The sequence below is a fragment of the Bombyx mandarina genome, chromosome 17 (genome assembly GCF_030267445.1).
Source record: "Bombyx mandarina strain Sakado chromosome 17, ASM3026744v2".
In the NCBI taxonomy this organism is placed as follows: domain Eukaryota; kingdom Metazoa; phylum Arthropoda; class Insecta; order Lepidoptera; family Bombycidae; genus Bombyx; species Bombyx mandarina.
The window spans coordinates 12,894,483-12,921,532 of record NC_143223.1 but is presented as its reverse complement, the minus strand read 5'-3'; the positions used below and the strand labels follow the sequence as shown (position 1 = coordinate 12,921,532).

The following is a 27,050-nucleotide window of genomic DNA, read 5'->3' as shown; positions in this document are numbered from 1 at the left end:
AAAACCTGTATTAAATAAAGGTTAATAGTTAACCTGTTATTTATCTAAGATGTCGTTCCGAAGAGTTTTGTGACTGCCAATGGAATACAAAGTCAATAATTCGTTTTTCTGATTTACCAATCATTGTCCAAAAGTCAGATTGCCGGCTTTGATAATAGTCGACTCAGGTATGGGTTGGTTCAAATATGGTTCAAATATTTTCAATCATAGGCTCACTTAGCGCTTCTGTAACATTGACCGTTAAGTGTAATCTATAAAAAATGACATTTCCAACGACACAACAACACTGAAGTAGGAAACTTATGGATATGAAACGTCAACAAAAAATTCGTGCCACTTCGACGCATAGACCTATATAGTAGGGACACGACATATTGTTCTATACGTACAATTGCTTATATAAATAGCACCCATTTTGAAGGCACACACATAAACATATATCTATCTCGTTCTTACTCAGCACTTTAACTCGCAGGAAAACAATATAACAGTATTTCAGTGCGTACATAAAATGAAACATGAATATACGTAAATGTCTCCGTCTCCGTCTAATGAGGCCGAAAATCCGCCATGTTTAGCGCGCCAAATGTCATTGTCACGTCAGTTCGGCCGTCTGTTTTGGGTTGTACATTATTTATTGACTTTGATATCGATTTAATATGATTGCTTATATAAAATTTCTAATTTTATCATGCTTAAAACATACAAAAATAATAATTAAAACATATTTTATAGGATCTCAAGAAAGTCGATGCCCCAAAACTATTATCTATATATATTTAAATTCATTATGGAGCCCTCATCCGAAACATAAATTATACACTGAATATATTTGAATCCGAAATATCGGACACCATTTTTCGGTCGGAATCTATTCATCATGACACTAATCATAAATACCTCTTTAAAATATGTCATCAAAACATATTTAGACATTCTGTTTAGATATTTCGGGAAAAAGGCTACCGACAAAATCTCTTCGGAACTATATAAATAAAATAGTTTTATTCCGCAGTGAGTAAAACACTATTGTAAATTCGTTAAATATTTATTAATTAAGTGATTTTAGAGAGGAAGTCACAAGGAATGACGTTTGTAATTTCATTAACGAATAAATGTTCTGTAGGTGTTTTTTTTTATCAGGCGGTCTCTTGATAAGTTTAAAATTTGCGTGCGGTGCGGTAGTGCGGTGCACCTTCCTTGAGGTGCGCTGCGGTAGTGTGTTACGGACTTTAGAGTCAGCAAAACAATTAAAATAGATTGTAATAGTCTCAGAAAAACACGTACTCAAAATACGATAACATTCAGCATGCTAGAAATGGGCTGATGGCACTGTACTATGCCATATTTTTATGTTTTGCGGAAAACGACAACTTTATAAAATCAGTGTAGCAAATTTAAAAAATCGTCATATCGTTTACTTGGAAAATTTGAAGCACGAACTCGTCTTAGATTTCACATAATATCTAAATCACATCATCTTTGTACATAACAATATACTTACTTCCTATTAAAGTATAAATTCTACAAATACATTAATACTCAACAATATTTAAAATAAAATAAGCCAAGAACGTTTATCGATAAAACCTACTAACATTAAAATCTTCTGGGCAGCACTAAAGCCGCCATGTTTTGTGGCCAGATGACGTCACAGTGGCACGAATTTTTTGTTGACGTTTCATTTCCATAGGTTTCCTACTTCAGTGCTTCGACGTCATCTGGCCACAAAACATGGCGGTTTTAGTGCTGCCCAGAAGATTTTAATGTTAGTAGGTTTTATCGATAAACGTTCTTGGCTCATTTTATTTTAAATATTGTTGAGTGAATGTATTTGTAGAATTTATACTTTAATAGGAAGTAAGTATATTGTTAAGTGCAAAGATGATGTGATTTAGATATTATGTGAAATCTAATACGAGAACTTATCAAGGGACCGCCTGATAAATAAAAACACCTACAGAACATTTATTCTTTAATAAAATTACAAACGTCATTCCTTGTGACTTCCTCTCTAAAATCACTTAATTATTAAATATTTAACGAGTTGACAATAGTGTTTTACTCACTGCGGAATAAAACTATTTTATTTAAATAGTTCCGAAGAGATTTTGTCGGTAGCCTTTTTCCTGAAATATCTAAACAGAATGTCTAAATATGTTTTGATGACATATTTTAAAGAGGTATTTATGATTAGTGTCACGATCAATAGATTCCGACCGAAAAATGGTGTCCGATTTTTCGGATGAGGGCTCCATAATGAATTTAAATATATATAGATCATAGTTTTGGGGCATCGACTTTCTTGAGATCCTATAAAATATGTTTTAATTATTATTTTTGTATGTTTTAAGCGTGATAAAATAAGAAATTTTATATATGCAATCATATTAAATCGATATCAAAGTCAATAAATAATGTACAACCCAAAACAGACGGCCGAACTGACGTGACAATGACATTTGGCGCGCTAAACATGGCGGATTTTCGGCCTCATTAGACGGAGACGGAGACATTTACGTATATTCATGTTTCATTTTATGTACGCACTGAAATACTGTTATATTGTTTTCCTGCGAGTTAAAGTGCTGAGTAAGAACGAGATAGATATATGTTTATGTATGTGCCTTCAAAATGGGTGCTATTTATATAAGCAATTGTACGTATAGAACAATATGTCGTGTCCCTACTATATAGGTCTATGCACAACAACATCACACAACGAGTGTGAGGTCTGTCAATTGTGTCAATCATGCGTAGGTAAAATGGGGTGATTAGGGATTTTCAAATTAACTTCTTGTGGTGGTAATTATTTGCCCGGTCACCGTTCTCGTCGAACCCGTCGCTTACGACGAAGGGCTCGACGAGTAAATTAACTCCCAGACACAGCCCACTGAGTTTCTCGCCGGATCTTCTCAGTGGGTCGCGTTCCGATCCGGTGGTAGATTCTGCGAAGCACGGGTCTTGCTAGGGTTCGTGTTAGCAACGTCATCAGGTTTGAGCCCCGTGAGCTCACCTACAACCGTTAGGGTTACGCTGAAATAACCTCTCAAGGCTCTTAGCTTAGGTAGGAAAAAAAAAAAAAGTTAATTATTTTAGTGCTAAAAACTTTGCTCTCTTTTATTTATTTGATAATAATAGAAGACAACTGTGATTTATAAACGTTATTTAGTGTTTGAACCATCATATATATTAAAGGTAAGTCTCAGTTGTTATTGGTTATAATGTTTTTGATAAAATAAAATACATATAAAAATCTATTGTTTTTAGGGGATATTGGGGACGTCTCAGGAACAAATAACAACGAAAAAGGGGTCAATTGGGATGAGATAGTTAGTTATGTTATATGGAAACGACCTAAGTATAAATAGGTACAGGTTTTTAGGATTGTACCTATATGTAGTTATAACATTATTTTTTTAATTAGTTGGTAAGAATTTGGTTTATTCATGATTTTTTTATTTTTTTTTTATTGCCCTTGTAGGCAGACGAGCACACGGCCCACCTGATGGTGAGTGGTTACCGTCGCCCATGGACTTCAGCAATGCCAGGGGCAGAGCCAAGCCGCTGCCTACCGCTTAATACTCTCCACAAACCTCGTTTGAAGAAGGACATGTCATAGCGCTCGGGAAACACCGTGGAGGGGAGCTCATTCCATAGCCGGATGGTACGTGGCAAAAAAGATCTCTGGAAACGCACTGTGGATGACCGCAGTGGCTCCAGGTAGTATGGATGAACTCTACTCTGGTGGCGGGCGGTGCGATGGTAAAAACGAGATGCCGGTATCAAGTTTTTGTCTAGAACTTTTATTCAAAATTATCAATAATAATAATAATAATAATAATAATTTATTTATTTCTCTCTTAAAGGTACAAGGTACATACAAATTCAAATGGAAATAAATTAACCTTATAATTTATTTTTGTAAGCCTTTGAAAGAGCTGAAGTCTGTACTAGGTTCAAAGACCTGTATTACTGATCTCCAGGCTCCCTCCTTCTTAAGATAGATTAGGTTAGGTTAAGTCGTGAACAGATGATGCGGACTAGTGTTGAGAGATCATTAGGTGTTATATTTTAAGGTCATTTTACGTGTGTGTGCGTGTGTGAATGTGTGTGTATTTGGGTGTGTGTGTGTGTGTGTGTGTGTGAGTGAGTGTGAGTGTGTGTATATATGAGCGTGTGCGCGCATGCATGTTGTATTGTGTATGTGTGAGTATCTGCATCTATCTATCAATGCAGTGTTATTTTATTGTTTGGCAAATATTTATATTATCAGTTACGTGTTGTTTTCTATTTTTAGATATGCCTTGCGTGTACGTATCAAAGAGTGCAAATCCTTTGATATGACCCTATAATATGAAAAACAGTAATAGAAGTCTATGAAATTAGGAATAAGTCTTTAGTTGAAATAGGCAATTTAACTTATGTAAGTCGGTTTTGCACAGACATGTAACTAGAACAATGAAATCTCAAGGTGGCCAAAAATGTCTAAGTAATCTATATATATATAAATGAATTGCTGTTCGTTTGTCTCGCTAAAACTCAAGTTTGGCTAATTTTGGTCTTGAACTATTTGTGGAAGTCCAGAGAAGGTTTAAAAGGTAGATAAATATGAAAATGCTAGGAATGAAATAAAAATAACAATTTTGTTTTTCCTTTGATGTGTCCCCCATCAGACGCATTCCTTTTGTTTGTGTTAAGTTTATTTTATACAAAAGTTTAGGTCTTTTATTTATCGATGGAGGCATTACGAGGTCTGACGGGTCAGCTAGTAGATAATAAAATTTATTAATATTTGTTCAGAGAGGGCTTATCCACCTGATTAATCCATGAAATAACGGACACACCTAATCTCTTAACCCAGATAAAAATATCAGCCCCTAAGTACTTATTAAGAACGAGGAAATATAAGCCGCTTATAAGAAAGCCCGCTCGTTCGAATTTAGGTGCTTACTCTCCCTTAAACAAAATCATTTGCGTCTACAATAATGTCCACGGTAGTGCGGTCTCCGTCAATGTTCATTCGGAGTTGTCTGATTGCGCTGAACTAATTTTAAGTGTGAATTAGATGTTTTTTCTAATTGTCTCACAACTTACAAGAAAAATCTGTCGCGGATAATTTCCCAAGTAAATATAAATTAATCATAAGAAATTAAATGTAATCAAGTTTTAGTTGTATATTTTTTATTTTTGTTGTCAATGCACTGTCGATTGCATTTATAATTGAGGTGACATCTGCCATGTACTTTTGTCAGTTTTTCAATGTTTTTTATTGATGATCACTTTGTTGGTACAACTAAATAAATAAATTAAAACCAAGGAGTGCCAGCCCTAGCAAATTTCTCTATTAACACTAATTTCGTCCCCAATAACCACAATTTCTGGGTAAAAACGGATAACACCTATTTTTGCTTTTTTTACTTAAACTGGAATGCTAATTGCATAGCTTTAATTTGGATAACAAAGGTAGCCCCAAGACTCAACCATTTTGATCATGATATAGCATTTTAAACATCAACAACTACCTTAAAACTGTTCAACAAGTTGGAATTTGTCCCTAATCACCCCGTTCTACCGGTACCTATTATCTATGTTGTCAATCAAAGATGTCAAAAGTCTCTATGAAAAATTAATCAGCTGTGGCTTGATTTATTTTTCTGTAATGAATGTTTTGAAAAATATAAATAATAATCAATTTCAAATTCTTTCATCCATAAATACGCTGGTAGATTATATGATAACAAATCGAAACCTAACACAGTTGAGGCTTAATACCTTTTATTGCAATTCAATTAGAAAAAAAGAAGAGTATTATTTCCGAAAATGAATGCAACGATTCAGGTAAACTCCCCTTACTTAAAAAGTAGGTATATAGTTTTTTTCTAACGTTTGCGATAATCGGTATATTAATTAAGTTATTAAAAGCATTTAACGTAGATGGTGACAAAATCAATTGTCTTAAATAATTTTCAATTTCCTAGGAAATCGAAGGTATAGATGATTATTGGGGACCGGCATTCCGATCCGTTTACGAAGGTGAAGGGCACGAAGCATTCGTGCAACAATTAGATGATCGAATAAAGCAGCACGATAAGGAAATTGAGAAATTGTGCAATTTTCACTATCAGGTTAGTGTTTGATCATAGCTAGTGTTTGGATTGGATATATTTGTGGACTAATAGGTCCGAAGCACTGTATATTCATGTCATAGTTCGATCCTGGTGCAGGTGCGAAATTTTATATTTAATGTTTTCATCATTCAAATGTACTGAGTTCAAAAATAGCATCAATATAGTATTAAAAATTGCTTAGTAAAATGCAATCTGAAATGGTTGGATGAATACCATATGCTGACCATAAGTTCCTAATTGAAAATTTTATTAATTAGTATTATGAACCTTAAAGCAAATGTTTATTGAAGGGATAATGATTTACATACATAAAATTGCTATTGATATAGAAACTTAGAACGTAGAAACACATAATATGTAAACTGTAATAAAATATGTAATTGTTTGAATAATAATTTTCAGGGTTTCATAGATTCTATAAGAGAATTGCTGCAAGTCCGTTCTCATGCTGAAGAATTGCATGCTGAAATATCTAATGTAGATGCTAATGTCAAAGAGACTACCGAAGGTAAAATTGATGGTCTTGTGAGCATTATTAACTTCCTAACATGAAAAACATTGATACAATACAATATGATACAGTTAATCCTTTGCACTAGAGATGTGAGTCTCCCTCGCTACATGATTTAATGACAAATGACAAAAAAAAGATAAGAATGATCGTCCAAAGGTTAACTGTGTGTTATTTAAAATAGCTAACATATTAATTGTTAGTATTTCCTTCAATTCTCTTTCGGGAGTAGTAGACATAATTGAAACTACTTTTATTATTTAATCTTATGGTTTTTTAGCACAATACCACCAGTATTCCATGAATTTTGTCCTTTAAGCCACAATGATTTAAAACTTTTACTGATATGGCCTTATATAACTTAATTTTTCTTTATATTCCAGCACTGTGCGATAGAGCAGACGAATTGATCAGGGCTCGAAGAGTCGAACTGAACATTGCTGCTACCATTGAAAAAATGGAACTGTGTTTACCTCTCCTCACTACTTACTCCAAACTCAAATCCCAAGTAGAAGCCAAGAGGTAGGTCAAGAGCGAATACAGCTTTAAGTTGGGTGCTCAAAAACTAAATCTATACTAAAATATAAATCTACAGTGGTTTTTACGGATGTTCCGTTATAACTACTCAACCATGCATCCGATTGACTTGAAACTTGGTATCCATGTAGAAAATATATGTTAAGTACATATATTTCCTACATGGATACCAAGTTTCAATTTCTCACCCCCACAAAGATTCTCATCATTAACGGCCCTGCAACTGGTGTATGGAGTCCAACACTCATATAAATCCTATCCATTAAGTACATGTATTTTCTACATGGATACCAAGTTTCAAGTCAATTGGATGCATGGTTCAGTAGTTATATGGAACATCCGTAAAAACCACCGTAGATTTATATATTAGTGTAGATTAGTATAGATTACATTTTATCAAGTACCCATGTTTTTCAAGTGTAATAATGAGTTTTCTATTCATCTAAACTACGCAATTAATTTGTTTACATAATTAGCTATAGCATTGGAATTTGAATTTAAATTCAGATGCTTCTTGTAAATTTTACAGATATTATCCAGCACTTAAAACTCTAGAGCAACTCGAACATGTGCTACTGCCACGAGTCGGTTCATACAAGTGGTGCGCACAGATATCTTCCGATATACCACGATTGAGGCAGGCCATACGAGATGCTTCAATGGCCGATTTGAGGGACTTTCTAGAGAATATTCGTAGGCTTAGCCCTCAGGTATTATAAATAATATGATTACAAGCTATAATCTATGAGAATAATGTTTTATTTTTTTTTTATTGCCTACATATGTAGACGAGCTCACAGCCCACCTGGCGTTAAGTGGTTACTGGAACCCATAGACATCTACAACGTAAATGCGCCACACACCTTGAGATATAAGTTCTGAGGTCTCAGTATAGTTACAACGGCTGCCCTACCCTTCAAGCCGAAACGCATTACTGCTTCACGGCAGAAATAGGCAGGGCTGTGGTACCTACCCGTGCGGACTCACAAGAGGTCCTACCACCAGTAAAAAAGTTAGTTTTAACCAAATAGATTTTTGGTGACAGTCACTGATATGTACACTTTTATTTTCTTTTTTTATGGATCACTGCTCACTTCCATTTGACTTGTTTTTCTCTCTTACGTTCTGAAACGTAATCAAAACCTCCTGTAATGTAAAATTACGAACATGAACGATGTTTTGTTGAAATATGACGTTTAGAAAGAATTCAATAAAAGTAAATACCGGTGGCAGGGCGTCTTGTGAGTTACACGGGAAAGTTCCACCACTCTGCCTAATTTTATATAAAGTAAATAGGCAGTAGGATGACTACTTCAATATGCACCTAACGGAACTAGAGAGAGAGAGAGTGAGAGATAAAACAATCTGCATCTTTTTCACGCAGGTCGGTGCGATGGCTCTGAAGCAAACTCAAGATATGATGGGCAGAAGTTTAGCTAACATAATCAGTAAAAAAGGTAAATTTTGTTTATAAAAAGTAAATGGTAGTAATAATGGTACGACGGATTGTTATTGGCACAGGTCATAGTGAGGTTTCTTTGAAGAGCTGAGTTCGTAGCAAGTACATGACTAAAACATGACATTAAAAACAAAATAAAGCAAAGCTAGGCAATCCAGGCGCCTCAGTACCAAAAATCGACATAATTACTTAAGTAGGGCACTGGTGACTTACATGGCAGTCAAAGGGTTAAGTAAATTGGACGTAATCGGAGTCCGGAACATGAAATACTCGTTTATTTATTTATAACTTTATCTACTAGATAGTATAAAGGCGGACTTAATGCCATAGGCATTCTCTAACAGTCTACCTTAGGGGGGATGCAGAGATGAACCTTGGTAGGTGTAGTGTGATAGTGATATTACCACACATTATCACTATTATTACTCATAAGTGTGTTCTTCGTTTACTTCGCAGATAAATCACAGGGCTTGACGGCCTCGGATGGTCCTCAGTGTCCCCACGAGCTGGTAGACTTCAGTCCTCTGCATAGGTGTTTGCACATCCACACCGTGCTAGGAGCCAAGAACGACTTCATACAGTATTACAGGTCAGTACGACGTTCAGGTTTTGGGCACAGCCAGCACGAGGCACCTTTCAAGAATCTAAATAGAAAAACGTCAACATACAGTGCGACCTCATAAGAATTACATCTCTAAATTTACTCCCGTAAATCCTTAAATGTATTGCATGTCTATGCCAATATTACATAAGATCAATCTTTCTAGAAACAATTTGGATAATATTGATTAAATTAGTGTTAAGTTATATTATTGTAGATGGCAACATAGTGAGCCCAGAGACAATTTTTTTTTTTAAGGAGCTCCCTTCATTGTGGGTTTGTGAGCTCTGAATAAAAAAATGTGACAAAGAATTGTGTATTAATAAATTACTAATCTTACTAATTAACTAAGATACAACATTGACGCTTTACAACATATACAACAACAAGTATTGTATGTACAATTATGTGTTGTACTACAACTGGAGTTGCCAGGAGTCCCTTATTTCCCGGGGCGTCCCTTATTTTTGGCTTACTTTAAAATGTCCCAGCGGGACTGACTGTCCCGCATTCGAACCGTACGATTATAATTGTATTGATTTTAATAAATATGTAAAAACCGATAAAAATATGTAAAAATTGACTTGCTCCTCGGAGAAATATCAGAAAAAATAAAGAATGTCACTATATAATGTTGTTTTTTATTTGTCCCGGGTAAAAAACTAAATTCCCGTTTTTTTTTGCCTATTTAAGCATTTGCCTCTTATAGGCTGAAAAAAATCTGGCAGCCCTAACTACAACTATACTATCTATGATAAAAAAAATTCGATCGCAGATCTCAGCGCCGGCAACAAGCCCGCCTCGTATTGATTCCCTCGCCTGGCAATCTCCACGACTCAATCCAGGGCATCAGGAACTATCTGCACGCAGTCCTCGGCTTCTTCATACTCGAGGAGCACTTGCTGACCGCCGGGGCCGGGCTGGTGTCCAAGGACTGGTTGCTGGACACCTGGGGCATGTCGGTGACAAAGGTGGCCTCGACTCTCCGGACCAACACGTCGCTAGTAACCGACCCTAACTTGATGCTCAAAATCAAGGATCAAATTATGCTGTTCATAAACACTCTCAAGTAAGTTGTTTTAATTGATTATAAATCATTATTTGTAAGGAAAAGTCATTTTTTCTCCTACCGACGCCGAAAGTTCGGTTTTCCTCCCGCTGTACAGGGAAGAAAGTGTAATTTTTCCTTCCTGGGTACTGACAAGTGGGCATGCGCGTTATTGTCTACGTCTACTCTCACGCACCTAAAATTCTCCGCCATTGTAGTGCTCGGGTAATTTGCAATATTGTGTTTAGTGTAAAAGTGAAATAAACAAAAGGCAATAAAATTTAATAGTGAAGTATTAAACAAAGATGAGTTCATCAGACAGTTCTTATTCAATTAGTAGTAGTTTATTTAAAAATTAAAAAACAGTTAAATTGTTTTTTTTTATGAGTGTTTGCCATTTTTACACGCGGGAGGACAATGTACAATATTATTATATATTCCATGATAATAGTCTTTTCTCTGGAGGTACTAAAGTAAAACTAGCTTTGCCCCGCGGCGTCACCCGCGTTACGACAATAACCGCGGGTAACATCGCGGGACTCACCTATCAATAATAAAATTTAATGTTTCCGAAGCGAAACCAGGGCGGGTCGCTAGTAAGAAATAAGAAAAGATTGACAATAAACAAATAGTAGTAGTAGTGTGTTAAATACATGCTAGTGTGTGTAATGTTTTTTTTATTGATTTAGTGTATTTTTTATGCATAATTTAAAATAATATTAACATTCTGCACTCCTCTATGTTCTCTATAGATGTGGGAAATTTCATACTCCTCCGTCTTCGCAATTTTCGTAAAAAGGGGTACAAAGTTTTTGCTTTACGTATTAATATAATATAGATGACCATTTGTCTTTTAGTGCCGCATAAAATTTTCAAATTCATTGTAAAAAAAACTTAAATCTTATTACCGCTGTTAGAAACTTCCGCGAAAAATTATCCCAAAAAATGCTTCGATTGACTTAATGTCTTCCAGATGCTACGGGCTGCCGACGGACCCGCTGCCGCTGCTGCTGCAGGAGATGGCCGAGCACTACACCGAGGTGCTGATGCAGCGGTGGGTCGGCGTGTTCCGGGACATACTCGACAACGGATCCTTCCTGCCCATCGAGGTACATAGATGACGTTAATGTTTCCTTTACTTGTAAAAATCTCTTTGTGTTAATTCGTGCTATGTTTTCAATAGTGTGTATGTTTTTCTTAAATCTGCCGCGAAATTAAACTAGTTCAATTATTTAAATAGTTAGGGGAAAAAAGCACAATGGATTCCGTCTGAAGGAGTCGAACGAAGCGGAGCTCTCTGTTGTTATTATTCTATACTTGAAATTAAAAATAATAGTGGGAAAGGCGTTGGAAAAGTCTCAATTATGATTAATAAGAAAGGCAATGACAGTAACGAATAGAATGATCATTTGTGAAAACAACGTGGCGCCTGTCGCTGACGTCACCAGTCACTCCGTCATATATATTATGTTGGTGTCTGTACTTATTTTTAAACATATTGCGCGGACGGCTAGTAGTTTTGCTATAAATATAGATTTTTATTTACCTTCGTACATTTAAATAAATAAAAACATTAAACTACCACTAGTGTACAGTAAATCATCGAAATGTGCTAAATTTTATATGAGTGCCTGTATTATAGCTACTTAAACAATTTTTTTTCTGTCAGGTTCAAAATCAAGAGGAATATGACAGCGTGATGGACAAGTTCCCTTACGACGGCGAAGAGCTGGAGACGCAACCGTTCCCCAGGAAGTGAGTGACTATACAAATATATTACAGCAACTATTTACATAGATTCATAGAGACGACCAACATTACGTCGTGTGTTTATGCAAACAATTTTAAAATCGTATGGTTTCTGCGAGTGAGAGAGGGAGAAAGAGAAAGAAGGGGGGAGAGGTTTAAATGAGTGTTTAAAAAATGTAGTTCTTTATTCGAACCACCTCAAGCGCACGCTGTGCATGTTTGTACTCAATTCTCAAATTATAATTTTAATTTACTAATCTATTTTTTCAATACATCATTCTCTTACACACGGCATCTTGTTACAAGGTCGAAGCATTCATGTATGGCGCGATCCCCTCTTCCGCTTTTTTTTCCTACTTATTCTAGTCACCTCGAGGGGTTATACTAGATTTACCGAACGAGTAGGTGAGTTCATGGAACTCTAACCTGACGACGTTGCTAAGAGTAGTCGCAGAATTCACCATCAGATCTACTACTACTAGGTGGGCTCACGAGGTTCTAACCTGGTGACGTTGCTAACACTAGCCCCTAGCAAGAGCAGTGCTTCGCAGAATCTGACACCGGATCGGAAACGTTACCCACTGCGAAGTTCCGGAAACTCAATGCTCAAGGCACCCTATCATCATCAGCCTGCGGCAGTCCACTGCTGGACATAGGCCTACCCCAAAGCTCGCCACTGAACCCGATCTTCGGTTCTACGCATCCAGTTACTGCCAGCTGCCTTGCGCAGGTCGTCGCTCCATCTAGCAGGAGGGCGTCCTACACTACGTTTGCCGGTCCGCGGTCTCTACTCCAGAAAACGTCTACCCCAACGGTTATCGGTTCTGCGACATATGTGACCAGCCCACTGCCACTTCAGCTTATTAACTCTGCGAACTATATCGATCACCTTAGTTTTTGCCCGAATGACTTACGTATTCGGTCTGGCAATGACAAACCAAGCATATCTCGCTCCATAGCTCGCTGAGAAACTTTTAGTTGGTGGACTAGTCACACGGTCAGCGTCTACGTTTTGGCTCCGTAGGTAACGGGTAGGACGCACTGATTATAGGCACCCTATAACTTATATTTACCCGAACGATAACTCTTGTTCGTGTAGTACATAAGTCAAGCGTTACGCGCCTTCAGGTTTCCGTTCTCGTCCCTGGTGACGTCCGTGTACGTGCAAGTGAAGGAGTTCATATACGCGTGGCTGATGTACTCGGCGGGGCTGGGGCTGGGCGGCGAGCGGCGGGCGGGCGCGGCGCGGCACTCCGCCTCGCTGCTGCTCAGCCGCTCCTTCGCCGGCTGTCTGTCGGCGCTGTTCCGCCGCCCGCTGCCGCTCGTGCAGCTCGTGCAGGTGAGGCCCAACCCTTATACAAAAAAATATCTTTTCAAACTCGAATGTAACTCTTAACAAGAAAGAACGAATAAACATGTGCAATATTTAATTTAAAAAAACTTTGTTGATATAAATGTTATCGTCAACAGCTCTTTTAAAACAAGCCACATAATGTACTTGGCGGAATTTTTCCGTAGAAATCAATTTGTATATCCAATGAGCAGAATTTATATAGAGTACTCAAATAAAACAAAAATAATCAATAAAAAAATTAAAATTGGAACTTTTAAGTCATGAATGATCAATATGTTCGAAGCTGGCAACACTCGAATTCGGGAGTGACCCGTAAATAAAACTTTCAGATAATAGTGGATACGCAGTATTTAGAAGACGCCACGGTCTGTCTGTACGAATTCATCAGCAACATAACGGGCTCGGAACTCGTGACCACACAGGTCTGTATCGAATAATTATCAATATTAAATGATTATTAAGGAACTTTATGATCTGGTAACTAAGACCTTTAGGTCATGTCTTATTTTATTTATATTCTTATTTTTATGAAAAATGCTAATATGGAGTGAGATGAAATGAAATGAAGATGATTAATTTGAGACATTAATCAACTGGGATGAAATAAAATTAAATAAGATAAGATGATATGGGATGAAATATAACCTCAGTAAAATTGTGGTCATTTACTGAGATTTTTTCAGTGGACCTTTTGGATGATCCCGAGAAGTTACGTCCAGCGGCTTTGTTTCATTTTCCCACATTTGTGCACTTTCACAGATATTAAACAGTTAATAGACCACCTTTATTACACATTTAAACCTGAAGTAACACTAAATAGACAAAATGAACACTTGTTCGCGAATCGATGTGTTATTTAAAAATAAAAATGCTAGTTACGATGTTTGTTTGCGTGGGGTAGGCTGCGGGCAGCATGTTCCAGGCAGCTCGCGACGACGCCGAGCAGCAGATATGCGACAAGCTGGAGAAGAAGGTGGACGAATTCCTCGACTTAGAAAACTACGACTGGCTCTTAGGTAACCTTTTATGATAATAAGTTAAAATCCAAGACAGGTCACAGATTATCTGGATCCAAACTAAGATTCCCTGTGCCGCAGTGACCAGAGACTATCGCACGTATTTAGATAAACTAGTGGTCCCCCAGTAGGCGAAATTCGACTATAAGTAATTGAAATTATGTTAGTGGTCGTGGCCTAAAGGATAAGACGTCCGGTGCATTCGTATCTAGCGATGCACCGGTGTTCAAATCCTGCAGGCGGGTACCAATTTTTCTAATGAAATACGTACTTAACAAATGTTCACGATTTACTTCCACGGTGAAGGAATAATACCGTGTAATAAAAATCAGCCTCACCCGTCAAACCGAAACGCATTACTGTTTCACGGCAGAAATAGGCAAGGTATCTATCTACCCATATTGACTTACAAAAGGTCCTACCACCACAGAGCAAACAGACTTATTGTTCGCACGAACATATCCACGATGTAGGAATCGAAACCACAACCAGTCTAGTCTGTCAGTTTTTTTAAGGTTGTTTGTTCAATTACTAGCATCGAAAAGGAAGTCTAACCTGTAGCGAAGTGTAGTTCATCGCTCTGTATATTGAGGTATAGTGAGATATGGATTTTTTTTTGTTGCCTAGATGTGTAGACGAGCTCACAGCCCACCTGGTGTTAAGTGGTTACTGGAACCCATAGACATCTACAACGTCAATGCGCCACACACCTTGAGATATAAATTCTAAGGTCCTTCAAACCGAAACGCATTACTGCTTTACGGCAGAAATAGGCAGGGCGGTGGTACCTACCCGTGCGGACTCGAGAGGTCCTACCACCAGTGTAAATTAAATGTCTTGATAAAGTATTTTCCTGTCAAAAGCTCAGTCGAAATGTCTCCCATAAATTAGTGAGGGGGTGAACAGTTGTCGATGTATCGAGCATCATCATAATTTTAATCTGGTCCAGTGGAGCCCATCGGACAAGCCTCGTCCTTCGTGACGGACATGCTCAGCTACCTGTCGGGGGTGCTGACGTCACTGGAGCAGCTACCCGAGCGAGCCAGGTGAGAAACTATTCCACGATAGTCTAACGATTGAAATTCGACCATAGTCATTGACACTTAAAGGTTATATTCGTTTTGTATATAACATTTAGTCTTTTGTTTTCATTTTGGATGCTTCGAAAACCAGTTTATTCCAAAGCTGAAGTCCCTCAACAAGTTACACTAAATAAAAACAAAAAAGTGTTTTTTGTCTTTTTGTACGACTAAGGTCAACGGGTATCGGTTTGCCTTGAAAACCATAAATATTCTGGAAATTTAATAGCAGCGCCACTTATCGGATTCATGAGTAAATAAAAACCATCCAGGTATCTATGTACTTTAGATACACAAAAAATCAACGGAATCTTTGCAAAAATTGTTGTTATTTACAAAATATTACGTAGGTTACCCATAATAGCTGCTTGTTGAATTAATTTCAATTTTAAATATGTTTTAGCGTGCAATAAAATTTACTTTCTCTCTTATATCTCTCTCTCTTTCCATCTCTCTCTCTCCCTCATCCCATCTCTCTCTCTCTCTCTCTCCCTCCTTTTCTCTGCCTTCTCTTCTATTTTATAATTTTAATGATTTTGTTTGCTGTATTGTTCACATCAAATACATACGATCGCATGATATGCCTAATGGTAAATAATATTAGCGTCACCAACTAGCACCATCAATACCAGATATAGCCAAGGTCTACTGAACATGTTAATGGGCGATTTGCTGTCTATTAGTCTATTTATATGTATATTTATCATGGTATAACCTTGTGACCCAGGGTCGCGGCGGTCCGGGCGGCAACGAACCGCATCGCCACGCGACTCCGCGCCCTGCTGCTGGACCCGGCCGTCAAGCAGATCTCGTCCGGCGCGCTGTACCAACTCGACCTGGACGTGATCCAGTGCGAGCAGTTCGCGGCCGGCGAGCCTGTCCCCGGCCTAAGGGAGGGGGAACTGCTCGAGCACTTCGCTAGTTTGAGGTAGATCTTTGTCAATTTATGAGCTAGCTATTTTTGACGTGACAACGTCTGATAATTCGATGGAGCCGGCTGCACGCACGAAAAAACATGACTCATGCAGCGTTACCTCGCTCTGAGGTGTTCCATTTAAGGCGTGAAGTGCAAGCGAGAGCGCGCAACGAGCGACAAAGAGGCACAATCGGCCAATATGAAGTTCAGTGAAAAGTGATATGGTGTCAATTGTTTATAGCAACGATAATTGCGATAATTGAAAAATGAAACCATTCCATCAGTATTTTCTTATGACGTTGTCACGTTCAACTATCGTCAATAAACCGACTTTACAGACAGCCGATTTTTTTTTATTGCTTCGAAGGGTGGATGAGTTCACAGCTCTGGTGTTAAGTGGTTACGGGAGCACATAGACATCTACGACGTAAATGCGCCGCCCACCTTGAGATATAAGTTCTAAGGTCTCAGTATAGTTACAACGGCTGCCCCATCCTTCAGACCGAAACGTATTACTGCTTCACGGTAGAAATAGGCGGGGTGGTGGTACCTACCCGCGCGGATTCACAAGAGGTCATACCACCAGTAAACTAAGCTATCGGTCAACCGGTGGTAAAGTCTTTAGATCAAAGAACTTGAATACCGCCGTCTTGCGACACGAGGTCCAAGCCTCAATTGTGTGGTATGGCTGGTATTGCATCCCACTTCCAATAGCTTTTCAGTATTGTTATCGTGTATTTGAAAATTTCATCGAACATGAACTGGTGGGTAGTTTGTGAGTCAGCGCGGGTAGGTACCACCGCCCTGCTTATTTCTGGCGTACAGCAGTAATGTTAGGCTGTTACAACTCCAGTAGAGGCTGTTACAACTCCATACAAATTTGAGTTAAATTTTACGCGATCGAGAAGTTAAAAACCTCGCACTAAGCATACCGTTATCCATTTAGTCGGGTCGGTCGCGAGCTCGTCCCCCCATTCGATGAATCATAATCAAACAGGCAACTACTGGATCTGATCACGGGCTGGGACTGGTCGTCGTACCTCCACGACGTCGGCATCGACGGCGGAAAATACACGCTCGTTACGCCCAAAGACGCGGCCACCCTGCTCGAGAAACTAAAGGAGGCCGAGCAGAAGTCTTCCGTCTTCTCTGTTCTGAAGAAAAACGAGAGAGACAGACGTAAGCTCCTCGACACCGTCCTGAAGCAACTGAAGCAGTTGCAGAATCAGGATTCTTGAAGTACGCAAGGCCCGAGCCCATTGGCGCAGTGGTTGAGGAACAAGCGCGGGGTTCTGGGCTCTATTTCCGGTTCCGGTCAGGGCTGTCTGCTGTGCGTGCCTTCGTTAGGCGCCGGAACCAATAGGCGGTCTTCAATGCAAAGCAATTAGGTAACGGAAGCAAGCATATACAGGGTGGATTCAATCACATAGATAGCCATGCAGAACAACTTAAAAAATTACTTGCAAAAGTCACATGAGTATATATTTAAAAAAAAAAATTGCTATAAGCTAACGTTAATCAAATAATTTAATGTCACTATCGAATAATATTCTCACACAACAGTTTGTATCACACCCTGTGTAAGTTAGCATCGAATTTGATTTTGGCTTTTGGCAGAGGCTTGAAGCTTGTTATTTAGAACAAAGTTTGGATTCAAATGACATTGGAAATAAATTGTCAAGAGTTTTTGATCGTTTAAGGAGATAACTTGTAAATGTCCCAAGTGTTGCCAACGTTTATTACAACGGTAACTATTACTACCACATAACACTCTGTGCCTTCGTCAGAAAATATTTGAAAAAAAAAATAAACAATTCAATAATAAGTAGATAATGTATTTAATCTGTGGTGCTTTGCTTTGAACGACGCAGTCGGAATAGAGCTTCGAATCGCGTTAGCTTTACCATAAAATCTTTGTGTAGTTAGAAATATGTTTAAATTGTAAATAGACAAATACGTTTCGTTTTTCATTAAATTTAATAGTAGCCATATAGAAATCGGGGGAAAGCAACGGGTCGTGCTCTCCTCAGGGTACGGGGAAGGATGATACCAATGAAATTGTAATTTTACATACTGGACACGCCCAGTCTTGTTCCGAGAGATCTTTTTTCTTCTACCTACGCCGAAAGTTCGGTTTTCCTCCCGCTGTACAGGGAAGAAAGTGTAACTTTTCCTCCCTGGGTACTGACAAGTGCGCATGCGCGTTAGTGTCTACGTCTGCTCTCGCGCACCTAAAATTCTCCGCCATTGTTGTGCTCGGGTAATTTGCAATATTGTGTTTAGTGTAAAAGTGAAATAAACAAAAGGCAATAAAATTTAATAGTGAAGTATTAAACAAATATGAGTTCATCAGACAGTTCTTATTCAATTAGTAGTACTTTATTTAAAAATTTAAAAACTGTTAAATTTAATTTTTATTTACCCCCGGCCAGGGCTTCGCCCCTGGACCCTGGCTCAGTACTCCACGAACTTTCGGCCTGGTAGGAGAAAAAATAGTATGTGCACCGCGGGAGAAAATTAGGACATCTCATCCCGCGTGTAAAATTGCCACTCGAGCCGAAGGCGAGGAAATGTCCTACTTTTCTCCCTTGCTGCACAATGTACTATTGTGCCTGAATTCATTCGGAATAAATTTAGACCAATACCAATTTCAGTATTCACTTCAAGGCATATAAATACAGTGGACCCCGGGTAATCCGACAATCGTCACGATAATCGTCTTATCGTTGCCGCCGCTGGCTACTCCCCGAATCCTGATCACGCAAGAGCCAGTCACCCCATTATCGCGGGTCCACTGTAAATGTAAAATGTTACTATAGTAATTAAAATAAAAGAGACGAGTTATATATATATCTGAGAAGTCGTCGTGGCCTAAAGGATAAGACGTCCGGAGTATTCGTTGTTGCGATGCACCGGTGTTCGAATCCCGCAGGCGGGTACCAATTTTTCTAATGAAATACGTACTTAACAAATGTTCACGATTGACTTCCACGGTGAAGGAATAACATCGTGTAAGAAAAGTCAAACCCGCAAAATTCTAATTTGCGTAATCACTGGTGGTAGGACCTCTTGTGAGTCCGCACGGGTAGGTAACACCGCCCTGCCTATTTCTGCCGTGAAGCAGTAATGCGTTCGGTTTGAAGGGTGGGGTAGCCGTTGTAACTATACTGAGACCTTAGAACTTATATCTCAAGGTGGGTGGCGCATTTACGTTGTAGATGTCTATGGGCTCCAGTAACCACTTAACACCAGGTGGGCGTCCACCCATCTAAGCAATAAATAAAAAAAATGCCGTTTATTTTAGATACTTCAAAGAGCGTTTAGATAATACTAACATATCTCAATTAATAATAAATTTTATAAAGATTTTTTTCAACCGTACTTATAATAAGGTTTACGTAGTGATAGAAGAGCATTTATTGTATTGTAATAATTAACTCAATGTACGTAATACACGTGTAATATTTATGAAATAAATTATTTTACGTTTTTTTTGGCTTTTTGTTTATTTATCTAATAACTAGCTAACACGGCAGACTTCGTAGTGCCTCAATCAATTTTGTATAAAATAAACTTAAAAAAAACAAAAGGAATCCGTCCGAAGGGGGACACATCAAAGGAAAAACAAAATTATTATTTTTATTTAATTCGGGGCATTTTCATATTTATTTATACCTTTTAAACCTTCCCTGGACTTCCACAAATAATTCAAGACCAAAATTAGCCAAATCGGTCCAGCCGTTCTCGAGTTTTAGCGAGACTAACGAACAGCAATTCATTTTATATATACAGATCAGATAATATAATATAAATAAAGTAATATAAAATAATCTTTGTCTACTTGGGTTTTTTTTCCTACCCAAGTTGAGAGCCTTGAGAGGCTTTATCAGCGTAGCCTTAACTAGTAGGTTGGCTCACGGGATTAAAACCTGATGACGTTGCTAACGCGAACCCTAGCAAGAGCCGTGCTTCGTAGAATCTACCACCGGATCGGAAACGCGACCCACTGAGAAGATCCGGCGAGAAACTCAGTGGGCTGTGTCTGAGGGTTAATTTACTCGACGATCCCTTCGTCGCAAGCGACGGGTTCGACGAGGACGATGACCGGACTTAGGTGTATTACATTCCATAGTTCTGGAAATGTGAGCTTAGACGCGGACATGCAGACTATAAAAAATAATTTTAAATAATCGCCGTTTTGTTTTCTAAACCTCTTCGCAGCCTCTTTCACTTTTAAAATACGTTTCTACAATCTACTGAATCACCCAATTTTCCTATTTTAAGTATATTGAATATGATAATTTAAATTTAAGATCACTATAAAATCTAATAATTTTAACTTCAAGCTAAAAACCTACAACAGCCCATGATTTATCCATATGCGGAAAATCGTTGTGGATGGATTACATATTATTTATCTATAATTTAGGTCGTCTTACATTTTGGGATTTTTAAAGAAAATTTCTCATTTTGTTTTCGATGGAGGGACAAGCTGCTTTCAACCGCGTTTGAAAAATATCAAAAAACAAGGTTCCATATGCCTACTTTTAAAATAAAATTTATTACAGTCTCCTCCTCCTCCTTGCGTCGGTTTCCTCATTACTGAGGGTCGTGGTCATGGCCTTGAAACAGTTTGTTTTTTATAGTGCACCGCCATCTGTTCCTATCTGCAGCTGAGTGCAGAGCATCGAGCACTGTGGTATCCAAGGCTGCACGAATCTGGTCCTTCCAACGGGTCGGGTTCCTGCCTCTTGGTCGCTTGCCCTATACCTTTCCAGTGACTATCAATTTCTCCAAGTTGTCACTGTCTTTCCTTGCGATGTGGCCAAAGTATTCAAGAATCCTTCGCATGCAAATGGTGGAGAGTCTAGTCCGGATCTTCAACTGAGCTAGGATGGATACATTGGTGCGGCGTGCGGTCCAGGGAATACCCAACATCCTCCTCCAGCAGCACATTTCGAAGGCATCAATCCGATTGCGGTCAGCTTTCTTTATAGTCTATGTCTCTGCTCCGTATATGAATATTATTACAGTAGGCGGTACAGAATCTTTTTGTACATCAGAATAATACAAAGCTATAATTAATATTTATGTTTAGTATGTAGGTATTTGTAAAATAATGGTGAACATTTAGCGATTATCCTGTGTATTACTAGTTACAATAAATCTTTTAATTCTAATGAATGGACAAAATTTTTTTATTGCGTATGTAATTGGACGAGCTCACAACCCACTTGTTGTTAAGTGGTTACCGGAGCCCATAGACATCTACAACGTTAATGCCGCCACCCACCTTGAGATATGAGTTCTAAGGTCTCAGTATAGTTACAACGGCTGCCCCACCCTTTAAACCGAAACGCATTACTGCTTCACGGCAGAAATAGGCAGGGTGGTGGTACCAACCCGTGCGGACTCACAAGAGGTCCTACCACGAGAATATAATTTATGAATCAAAGTCGAATGATACAAGACGGCTATTAAAATATAAATATTCGCGCACGCATATAACTTTGACGTGCAGTCACGCTTTTAACCGGTTAATTTGCAGAGAATAGTATCAAAATTATTGATCTATATTGTGCGGCGTTATATCTCGATCAACGCGTCGATCTTATCGCGGCTTATCGGAGCGTGCGAGGGCGAGGTCACGACCTCTACTGTGTCAACTTGGATTAAAAAAAAAATAGTTTTTTTTTAAATTGCTGCAGATAATATACAATAGTAGGGTGTAAGATCGGATGATTGTGAGCCCGCCTTTCTTTCGTTATTGTGTAGTCTAACGTAGTCTTATGTAATCTTCCGGTAAGATCGTTTTGAAAATCTCCAATCAGATTGTATTTTGGATCAATAATAAAAAAAGAAAAAAAAAGTATTGGTCTTCTCGAGATTTTTTTACATATCGGGTCGATATGAAAATCTATCTATTTTTCTATCTATTCTATCATCTATTTTTCGTACCCGTAATGTTTAAGGGTGTTACATAAAAAAAATAAAAAAACTTCCTAGAAATAATGTTATATGGCAAAAAACCTTTGCCGTGTCAGCTAGTGATTTTTTTATATCTTTGTCTTGATATTTCAATAAAAATTTCTAATGTTCTTACCAAATAATCTAAACCACACGCTTATTTCTAACGCGATGCACTCCTGCGTTGTATTGTGTCGGAGGGAGGGGTATATTTTAAGGCGCTATATATTGAGACATCGGCTTAACGTTAGACATCCGACGTTTATAGCCTTTGATGTCGAGATTTAAACGAATAATAATTATTTCAACTTCAAGGGGAGTTCATAAATCTGAAGTCCATAAGCATTATCAATTAGTCCAAGACAGCCGTGACCGTTTGCGTGTCGATTTTGACTAATGGATCCGCGGTACACTTCATCTGATAACGCGACCTCCTCCGGTCGTGACTCGCCTACGAGTGACACAGAAACTGGTCTTAAAAGTCGTGAATAGTGATAGATTGCAGGACACCCAAAAATTGAGAAATTAGTGGGTCCCCTTTCGAATGTTTTCGATTGCATTGGTTGATATACAACACTTTTTCTGTACATTTTTACTTTATTTGCATCAGATCGTCCTTTAATAATTTCTAAAGTTTAAATAAACATTTTCATTGGGACATAACCAATGAATCTGTTAAAGATAACTAGATAGATTTGTAGTTTTATTTGCTTATTTTTAGATTTGGAACAGATCCATTTTGTAAATATTATTAAAAAGTAACAAATAGTTCTTCACGTGCACATAACACTAAACGAACACAGCATTAATGACAATGCAACTTTGCTAACACAAAGTAAATTGTAAACAAAATCGTGTATCAAGAACTATCAAAAGCAAATAAACTATGATTACCTATTTAAGATTACAATGAATCCAAGTTGAAAATAAAAATCTTACCTACATATAGTCTTCAAAAATACAACCGAATTATAGTTATTTGACAGTTGACTTAATGTTACAAGAACACAAAAAAAATAGTAAAAGGTGTTTAACTAAGCTGCGTTAATTTCAAAATATTGTAAAAGAAAAACTTGACTGAAGTTATCACACTCATCTAGATTGAAGTTTACAGAAAATGTAGGTATTATATTTTCTGCAGATCCGCGGGCCGAAAAAATTAAAGACTTATCATCATTCTAGTTCAATCTAAAACCATAAATTTAAAACGACAGCGGACATCGTTGTTCGGCCCGAGGAAGAAATTACAGCTCCCAATTCGCTTATTAACTGCAATTCTCAAATGCAACAATTATAATATATAATGGGATTTGCCTGTAAAACAGATTGTGCTATTAGGCCAATCTGATTTACATGCATGCAAGCCTTGCACGTAACATTTAGCGATTTGATAAATACAAAACTAAGTGACAACCTTCACAGCTCCCTTCGAAATAAGTGGTTCACACCTACAGCTATTAAACCAGTCGATACGAATCGTATGTGGTATCGATAACTAATTGTGTCATAATTAAATGTATCGAAGTTTGTTTGTGGGCGGAAACTATAACAATTATTAGACGGAAATTTGTCTTTTTTTCAAAATTACTGGAGACTGTATTCATTCGGTTTACAATTATTGAGGCTTAATCAAAGCGTTATATTTCATCTTATTTATACCTAACTAGCTGACCCGGCAGACTTCGTAGTGCCTCAATCGATAAATAAAAGACCTAAACTTTTGTATAAAATAAACTTAAAACAAACAAAAGGAATAGGTCCGACGGGGGATACATCAAAGGAAAAACAAAATTGTTATTTTTATTTAATTCCGAGCATTCCACTGGACTTCCGTGGACTTCCACAAATAATTCAAGACCAAAATGAGCCAAATCGGTCCAGCCGTTCTAGAGTTATAGCAAGACTAACGAACGGCATTCATTTTTATATATATAGATTATAAAACCTATTTAAATAATAAATCAATTTTGAAATTAAAAACCGTAGGTACATACTTTTTTACATTATGCTTTTTTCATCTTGATGAAGTATACTTGTAACAAGCGTTAGTGGAATTACGCAAGAGGCTGTGAAACCTGCGAGCAATGCCTCTAAATAAATCTTCTGCATATATTCTTTCGATTCAATTTTTCTTACAATACTAAATATAATTTAGTCCAAATTGAGAAGGTCTTTTTAGCTGTAGGTATAGGCCAGTGAACGAACTACACTGCCCACCATTGAAAGCTCTGTCTCTCATTTGTATAGTACAAAGATTATCCCTTCATGATTGCTTCGGGACAGAAATAGATAGGGTAGTACTTACACCTGTAAGGTTCCAATACAACTAACTTTAGTTTCATTAAAAAACAAATGTCCTCAACATTCTATGTGAAACATAATAAAATTCTATGTTATTAATTCATCGTCAGTTGTCAGAGCTTCTGACATACCTATCACATCGTTACACCCACAACAAGTACAACGCTCGTACAAAACAACAATGATATTCCCACGGTGTACTATATCAGCCAAGACGAACGTAGGCGGATGGACCTTGAAAATATCTGTAGCATAGTACAGAGTTTATGCTACTTAGTTGCGAAATGTTCTGACATCAATCGCTGTAAGGTACCCCGGATCTGGGTGATGATGTCATGAGGAAATCAGAAAGAAGAATCAGTCGAAAACTGTAAAGTATTTGAAAATAAGTCGGAAATAATCTATCTATCTATCTATGAGCTCAAAGACGTCTAAAGCTGGACTTAGGTCTCTCCCAAGCCTCGCTACAACAATCGGTCCTGTATAATGAAAATAAAAAAAATACGGGAGATTAAACCGTATAAGTAATTTTAATGATATCTACTCGCAAAAACCGAAAAAAAAAGCAAAAATACAATTTTCATTCTCTAAGCTTTTTGTCGTCAAAATCAGTTTGGTGCGTTCCTCATGACAAAATTAACTATAATCTGATAGTTGTGATTCAAATGTTGAACATAATAATACATTAGATGATACGAGTAGGTATAATACAATGTGCGCTTGTCCACTTTTAACATTTTGGTCGTCCGGTGACCGCAAAGACTGAACCACTCGAAACATAGGAAATAGTAAAATAAAAATGATAAACGTGAGATCAAATCGTAAAAGTAGTTTTAGTTATGTGTACAGATCGTAAAAATTCAAGAAAATATATACTATTTTGAACAACAATATACACGAGTGAGTGAACGGAACTACCACCACTAAATAATAAACACATGAAAAATATTTTTTTATTTATAACTTCTTATACTGGAAAGTATAAAGGCGGACTTAATGCCATAGGAATTCTCTAACAGTCTACCTTAGGGGAGTGCAGAGATGAAGTTTGGTAAGTGTAGTGTGAAGGTGATATTACTTAAACATATGTGTATATATAACATACATAATATTTATAGATACAAATACTCGTACTTAAATAAATACATATCATAAATATATACATATAAAAACATATATAAACAAATATTATCAATTAATCTATAAAATATCTCTCAATGCATCTAAATTTTTTTTTAATAATCGTGCAGTGTACGTCTTTGTTTGTTTTTGAAGAAACCATACGTAGCCTATTAAAAAAAAACAAATAAATATACCTATTCAATCTTGATTGTGTCGTAAACTTAAGCCAATTATTTCGGGCGACTGAACAAAGGACTTACATATTATGTACATTTTAATGGGATTAGACAGTGAGTGTTTAGACTTGTTACATTCCTGTATCGCCATATATGCGAAATGCCAAAGGATTTCGTATTAAATATTAGCATATTTAATGGAACAAGTGACAAATCCAGTAGACATTGGTCAAAACAAAAGCTTTGCAGCGACCTCGGATTTATATTGGTCTGGTCGAGGTAGCATTATGACGGATACGTAGATTAACTAAACATTTTTTTGTTTGGTTTAAATTATAAGAGGCAGTGGACATAGTAAAAATAATAATAATAATAAAACTGGATTTTTAATTATTATCTTCTTGAACCTAGATTTGATTATCAACTAGCGACCCGCCCTCGCTTCGCTTCGGAAACTATAATTTACTATCGATTTCTCCACTATTTAATGGGATTTTTTTTTATTGCTTAGATGGATGGACGAGCTCACAGCCCACCTGGTGTTAAGTGGTTACTGGAGCCCATAGACATCTACAACGTAAATGCGCCACCCACCTCGAGCTATAAGTTCTAAGATCTAAAGTATAGTTACAACGGCTACCCCACCCTTCGAACCTAAACGCATTACTGCTTCACGGCGAAAATAGCCGGGGTGGTGGTACCTTATTATACATATAAACCTTCCTCTTTAATCACTATCTATTAAAAAAAACGCATCAAAATCCGTTGCGTAGTTTTAAAGATTTAAGCATACATAGGGACAGAGAAAGGGACTTTGTTTTATACTATGTAGTCATGAAACTGATATAAAATATTTTATCAAATAAAATATAGCTGTGAGTATTTACATTTACCTTACTAATCATAAGGCTGAAAATTCTATGACTTATAAATCAGATCAGAGAGTAAGATCCAAACCGCTGTCGATTTCATATGTTATCTGCTCCTAAAGAAAACTATTATATGATATGCGAGTGTAATAATATTTACAATAATAGATAATAAAAACTTTCACCGCGTAGGTGATCACTCATTTAGATTTTA

General features: G+C 37.4%; 1 protein-coding gene across 2 annotated transcripts in view; it reads left to right on the top strand.

The window, feature by feature from the left end:
* Nucleotides 1–19,891, top strand: part of Sec15 (exocyst complex component Sec15) — a 29,331-nt gene extending 9,440 nt beyond the window's left edge. Inside the window, exons 1-16 of one of the 2 annotated variants that reach the window (XM_028177576.2) lie at nt 5,612–5,841; nt 5,982–6,128; nt 6,534–6,639; nt 7,026–7,164; nt 7,709–7,889; nt 8,564–8,636; nt 9,095–9,227; nt 10,015–10,308; nt 11,261–11,396; nt 11,957–12,042; nt 13,165–13,375; nt 13,720–13,812; nt 14,292–14,406; nt 15,356–15,452; nt 16,213–16,413; nt 17,399–19,891. In XM_028177576.2, the coding sequence (XP_028033377.2) occupies nt 5,824–5,841; nt 5,982–6,128; nt 6,534–6,639; nt 7,026–7,164; nt 7,709–7,889; nt 8,564–8,636; nt 9,095–9,227; nt 10,015–10,308; nt 11,261–11,396; nt 11,957–12,042; nt 13,165–13,375; nt 13,720–13,812; nt 14,292–14,406; nt 15,356–15,452; nt 16,213–16,413; nt 17,399–17,639 (2,271 nt within the window). In that variant the 5' untranslated portion in view covers nt 5,612–5,823 and the 3' untranslated portion in view covers nt 17,640–19,891. Of the gene's footprint in view, nt 1–5,611; nt 5,842–5,981; nt 6,129–6,533; nt 6,640–7,025; nt 7,165–7,708; nt 7,890–8,563; nt 8,637–9,094; nt 9,228–10,014; nt 10,309–11,260; nt 11,397–11,956; nt 12,043–13,164; nt 13,376–13,719; nt 13,813–14,291; nt 14,407–15,355; nt 15,453–16,212; nt 16,414–17,398 lie in introns of those variants that run through there. The other variant, XM_089734109.1, reaches the window with a different exon arrangement.
* Nucleotides 19,892–27,050: the final 7,159 nt, after the last annotated feature.